Here is a 5928-nt window from a genome sequence, read left to right on the forward strand (position 1 = left end):
CCAACGGGAGGTTTTGGGGGTTCGGGGGAGGTGTTAGGGTCTGGCAGGGGGGTGGGGGGCCGTTTTGGGGTGGCCCCCCCCCCCCCCCCCAAACTCAGCCCCATGCGCCGGCCCTGCCCCTCGGCCCCGCCTCCCGCGCCTCGCCCCGCCCCCAGCCCCGCCAGCACCAGCGCGGCCGCCATCGCTGGGAGGGGGGGTGGGTGTGTGCACCCCGGAGGAGCCCCTATATTGGGGGGGCACCCCAAGCCCCGCCCCAAGTGAAGCCACGTCCCCCCCATTGGCGGCAGCTGGGGGTGCTGGGAACACACGTTTATTGGGGGGCTGCAGTGGCTGGGGGGGGTCCCCAATAAATGGGGGGACCTTGGGGGGCCCCTCATTGGGGGGAGGGGGAAATCACCATGGCTGGGGGTAATTGGGGGGCAGGACCTTGCAGGGGTCCCCATTAAGGTGGGGGGGTCCCCAAAAGAAGGGGACCTAATAAGGTCCTCAACATTTGGGGGGGGTCCCCATTATGCTGGGGGGTCCTCAAGGCTGGGGGAGTCCCTAAAAGGGTGGGGACCCGTGGGGGTCTCTGGGGTCGATATTGGGGTGCAGGGTCCCCATCATAGGTGGTTTTGGGGTGGGACCCTGAGAGCGATATTGGGGTGCAGGGTCCCCATGGCTGGGGGTTTTGGGGTGGGATCCCGGGGGGGGATCCCCAATAGGGTCCTCAAGGGTTAGGAGGGGGTTCCCATTAAGGTGGGGGATCCCCAAGAGTTGGAGGGGGGTGTGTGTCCCTAAAAGGGTGGGAACCCGTGAGGGTCTCTGGGGGTGATATTGGGGTGCAGGGTCCCCATGGCTGGGGGTTTTGGGGTGGAATCCCCGGGGGGGGGGTCCCCAATAGGGTCCTCAATGTTTGGGGTGGGGGAATCCCTAATAAAGAGGGACACACACACACACACACACACACACACACACACTCTGCAGGGTGTTTCTGTAGCGGGCATGTGCCCCAGGGGAAGGGATTGGGGGGGGGGGTGTTGTTCAAGGGGGGGTTTCGGTGACTGAGTGGGGGAGGTGACCCCCCCAAGAGGTTTATCTTTTTTTTGGGGGGCGCCCCTCAGGCCAGGCCCCCCTCGAAGCCGCGCAGGCGCCGGGCCAGCTGCAGGTCCTTGGGGTAGAGGGTGACGCGCCGGGCATGCAGTGAGCAGAGCGAGGCGTCCTCCAGCAGCCGCACCGTGAACGCCTCCGCTGCCTGCGCCCACCCCCCCAAAAAAAACAACAAACAACTCAGGGCCCCCCCCCCCCCCCCCAAAATCCAACACCCCCCCCCTCCCTTTGGGGACACCCCTGGGGGGCAGGGATACCTCCCTCCAAAGCCAGACCCCTCTCACCACCCACGGAACCCCCCTCTAATACCCACCCCCCCCAGCACCCATAGAACCCCCCCCCAAACCCATCCCAGCACCCATGGCCCCCCCAGCACCCTGGAGACACACAGATGTTCCTCCCAGCTCCCATAAGGGATCCCCCCCCACCAGACACCCCCCCAAACACCCATAGGACACCCTCAAACCCATCTGAGCACCTATGGGACCCCCCCCCAGCACCCACAGGACACCCTCATCACCCATAGGATGCCCCTCCCAGCACCTATAAGCCCCCCAGATGAACCCACAGATGCGCCTCCCCTCGGCACCCATAGAACCTCCCCAATCTCCTCCTATCACCCACAGAACCCCCTCAAACCCATCCCAGCACCCATGGGCCCCCCCAGCACCCTGCAGACACCCCCACACCCCCTCAAATGATCCCTCCAGCACCCATATGGGACGCCCCCACCAGACTCCCCCCCCCAAGCACCCATAGGACCCCCCAGGCCCCCTCCAGCACCCATAGGACCCCCCCTGCACACATAGGACCCCCCCAAATGAACCCCCAGCACCCATGGGCCCCCCCAGCACCCATAAGCACCCCCAGATGTTCCCCCCCAGCACCCACAGAATTCCCCCACACCCTTCCTATCTCCCATAGAACCCCCCAGACCCGCCCCCCCAGCACCCATGGGCTCCCCCCAGCACCCATAGGACCCTCCCAGCACCCATAAGCCCCCTCAGATCAATCCCCAGCATCCGAGGCCTCCCCTCCCTCAGCACCCATAGGACCCTCCCAGATCCCTCCCAGCACCCATAGGACCCCCCCCCAAATGAACCCCCAGCACCCATGAGCCTCCCCCAGCACCCACAGGACCCCCCCCCCAGCACCCACGGGCCCCCCCAGCACCCACCTCCTGCAGGGCCACCAGCGCCATCCGCTGCCACCGATAATCCACCCCCCGGGTAAACATGAGGCAGATCTCCCGCACCTGGGGACACGGGGACACCCCAAGTGACACCGTGGGGATACCCCAGGTGGGGGGACAACCCCATGGTGGGGGGAGGGGGGGAGGGAGGGAGTACCCTGGGGACAGCCCGAGCATGGGGACACCCTGGGGTGTCACCTTAGGGACACCTGGGGACACCCCACCCCAGGGCGAGGGACAGCAGGGATGTGGGGGACACCTTAGGGACATTTTGGGGACCCCCCCACGCCAGGGCAAGGGACACCAGAGATGTGGGGGGCACCTTGGGGACATTTTGGGGACACGCTGGGGACACGTTGGGGCCCCCCACCCCAGGGCGAGGGACAGCAGGGATGTGGGGGGCACCTTGGGGACATTTTGGGGACCCCCCCCACGCCAGGGCAAGGGACACCAGAGATGTGGGGGGCACCTTGGGGACATTTTGGGGACACGTTGGGGACATGTTGGGGCCCCCCACCCCAGGGCGAGGGACAGCAGGGATGTGGGGGGCACCTTGGGGACATTTTGCGGACCCCCTGGGCATGGGGACAGTGCCCCTCTGGGGGGAGGGGCACAGGGGACAGCCTGTACCCCCCAGGGACTGTGGTGGTGGGGGGACTGGGACACCCCAAGGACATTGGGAGGCGGACAAGGCCACTGCGTCACCGGGGAGAGGGGACAAGGCCAGAGGGAGGGGACCCACGTCATCGCAGGGGACAAGGACATTGGGGGGCTGGGGGAGGTGGGGGACCCGGGGGGTGTTTGGGGGTGCCTGGGGGATTCCGGGGGGGGGTTTTGGGAGGTTTGGGGGTGCTGGGGGGGGGGTTGGGGGTCCTGGAGGGGATCTGGGGGGGGTTTAGGGGTGCCAAGGGGGTGTGGGGGGGTTGGTTTGGGGTGTCCCCCACGGGGGTTTGGGGGTGTCTCCGCAGGGATGGGTTTTGGGGTGCCCAGGGAAGTGGGTGCGGGTTGGGTGTCGCCTGAGGGGGGAGCGGGTTTTGGGGTGCCCCCAGGGTGGGTTTTAGGGTTCCCCAGGGTGGTTTTGGGGTGCCCAGGCAGGTGGGTGGGTTTTGGGGGTCCCTAGTGGTGCTTTTGGGGTGCCCCCGGGGTTGTTTTGGGGCACCCAGGAAGGTGGTTGGTTTTGGGGTCCCCCCTGGGGTGGGTTTTGGGTTCCGCTGGGAATTGATTTTGGGGTTCCCCCAGGGTGGTTCTGGGGTGCTCAGGCGGGCAGATGAGTTTTGGGGACCCCCAGGGAGGTTTTGGTGTCCCCCCGGGGTGGGTGTTGGGGCTCACCAGGCGGGCGAAGGGCCCGGGGCGCAGGAGCAGGTGGGTGCTGCTCTGGTACCTGCGGATCTCCTGCAGCGCCCGCTGGCCGGGGCGAAACCCTCGGGACATGGGGGACAGGGACAGGGTCAGGGGGGATGGGGAGGGGAAATGGGGGGACAGGGACAGCGTCGGGGGGGATGGGGAGGGGAAATGGGGGGACATGGGTGGACAGGGACAGTGTCGGGGGGGAGGGGGGAGGACATGGGGGGACAGGGACAGCTTCGGGGGGGGCGGGGGGGGATGGAGGGGGGACGGGGGGGACAGGGGGAGACAGGGACAGCGTCGGGGGGGACAGGGGGGACACGGGGGAACAGGGACAGCATTGGGGGGTGACAGGGCGGGTGGGACGGGGGGGACAGGGACAGTGTTGGGGGGGTCACAACAGTGGGACATGGAGGGGGACAGGTGTGACAGGGACAGTGTTGGGGGGGACACCAATGGGGTATGGGGGGGGGGACAGGGACAGCGTCAGTGGGGCTGGCACTGGGGGAGGGCTATGACAGGGGGTGACACCAAGGGGACACGGAGGGGGGGGGCAGGGGGGACTCAGGGCACAGGGCCGGGGGATCTCTAGGTCTCAGCGTGAGGGGACGCGGCTGGGAGGGATCTATAGGGGCTGCATGGGGGATACAGAGGGATCTGTAGGGGCTGGGGGGGGAGGACGGGGGAACCTATAGGGTCTGGGAGGGATCCATAGGGCCAGGGAGGATGACAGGGGGAACTATAGGATCCAAAGAGATCTATATGGCCCAGGGCAGGGAATAACAGAGGGATCCATCCAGTCCAGGGTTGGGGGGAGGCAGGGATCCATAGGGTCCCTCTCCCCGGGAGTTCTATAGGGGCTGGGAGAGATCTATAGGGTCTGGAGGGGGTGGTGGGATCAACGGGGCCCGGGGGAATCTATAGGGGCTGGGTTTGGGGAAAGAGAGAGAACTATAAGGTCTGGGGGGGAACCTACAGGGTCCAGGGTGGAAAGGGAGGGACCTATAGGGTCTGGGAGGGACCTATAGGGTTTGGGGGAGTCTATAGGATGCAGGGTGGTAGGGAGGGACCCATAGGGTGTAGGAGGGATCTATAGGGCTGGGGATCGGGGAATTTATAGGGTTGGGGGGATCTATAGGGGGAGGGATCTATAGGGTGTGTGGAGATCTATAGGGTCTGGTGGTAGGGAGTGATCCATTGGGTCCAAGAGGGGTCTATAAGGCCGTGGAGGGGGGTCAGGGAAGGGTCTGTAGTGTCCAGGGGGGATTTAGAGAGGGATGTATAAGGTCCAGGGGGGGGTCTATAGGGCCCGGAGGGTGGGGGGGGTTAGGGAAGGATCTATAGGGTCCAGAGGGAGTCTATAGGGCGGGGGGGGTGTGATCAGGGAAGGTTCTATAGGGCTGGGGTGGGTGGGCGGTCAGGGAAGGGTTTATTGGCCGGGTGGGGGGGCGGTTCTATAGGGCCGGGGGGGGTGGTCAGGAAAGGGTCTATAGGGTCGGGGGGGCTCTATAGGGCTGGGGGGGATGTCAGGGAAGGGTCTATAGGGTCAGGGGGGTTCTATAGGGGTTGGGGGGGTTCTATAGGGCCGGGGAGGGGGTCAGGGAAGGATCAGGGCGATCTACAGGGGGGTTCCATAGGGGGGGTCCCAACCCCTCCCCTTCCACTCACGACGGGGCCGGCGGGCCGGGGGCGGGGCCGGAGGCGGGGCCGGAGGCGGGGTCTCGGGGACGCGGCGGCGCCGGGGCGCGGCGGGCTTGGAGCGGGGCATGGCGAGGCTCCACCCACCTTGGGGGGGAGGGGTGGGGAGAATGAGGGGTCCGGCCCGCGGTGCCCCCCTCCCAACCGCCCCTAAGCCCCCCCCCCCCAGCCTACGTCACTCCCCACCGCTCCCCCTTCCTGCCCCCTCTATGACATCCCCGCGCCGTGACGTCACGGCCGAGCCCCCCCCCGAGCCTCCCCCTAAACCTGTCGCTGCCGCTCGGATGGATTCAAACTTCCCGGCCCCTGACGCCACTTCCGCCCGCCGCTCCCACGGCCCGACCAATAGGCGGCCGCTCGGCCGTTCTGCGCTGTCGGAGGCCGCGTCTCGATGGTGACTCGGCGGCCGCGGAGCGGGAAGAGACAGCGGGGGCCATTAGCATAAATTTGCATATCCGCGCCCCCACCACGGTGAGCGCTGGCTCAGCGTTTCCCGGGGGAAGGGGGGAGGTACTTGTTCCCAGTATGACCCCAGTTACACCCAACATGCTCCTAATCACTCCCAGTTGCTCCCAGTCACCCCCAGTGTGACCCCAGTCACCCCC

The 5928-nt window shown here is 66.8% G+C and overlaps 1 protein-coding gene across 1 annotated transcript; it reads right to left on the reverse strand.

Moving 5' to 3' along the window:
• Positions 1-954: 954 nt before the first annotated feature.
• Positions 955-5638, reverse strand: LOC122152944 (histone H3-like centromeric protein A). Its single transcript, XM_042788705.1, has 5 exons — positions 5591-5638; positions 5294-5410; positions 3611-3702; positions 2267-2344; positions 955-1234 (listed from the first exon to the last, which is right to left on the reverse strand). The coding sequence occupies exons 2-5, from the start codon at positions 5391-5393 to the stop codon at positions 1100-1102; spliced, it is 405 nt and encodes a 134-aa protein (XP_042644639.1). The 5' UTR covers positions 5394-5410; positions 5591-5638; the 3' UTR covers positions 955-1099.
• Positions 5639-5928: the final 290 nt, after the last annotated feature.

Source organism: Tyto alba, unplaced genomic scaffold (assembly GCF_018691265.1).
Source record: "Tyto alba isolate M040663 unplaced genomic scaffold, T.alba_DEE_v4.0 Super-Scaffold_14, whole genome shotgun sequence".
Taxonomy (NCBI): domain Eukaryota; kingdom Metazoa; phylum Chordata; class Aves; order Strigiformes; family Tytonidae; genus Tyto; species Tyto alba.

Excerpts from the sequence above, each read along its gene's own strand:
- LOC122152944 (XM_042788705.1), bottom strand. The coding sequence starts at position 5,393 with ATGCCCCGCTCCAAGCCCGCCGCGCCCCGGCGCCGCCGCGTCCCCGAG. Across the intron at positions 2,345-3,610 it reads CCGGGCCCTTCGCCCGCCTG|GTGCGGGAGATCTGCCTCAT; the intron begins GTGAGCCCCAAC and ends CCGTGTCCCCAG. Across the intron at positions 1,235-2,266 it reads CGCTGGTGGCCCTGCAGGAG|GCAGCGGAGGCGTTCACGGT; the intron begins GTGGGTGCTGGG and ends GGGTGGGCGCAG.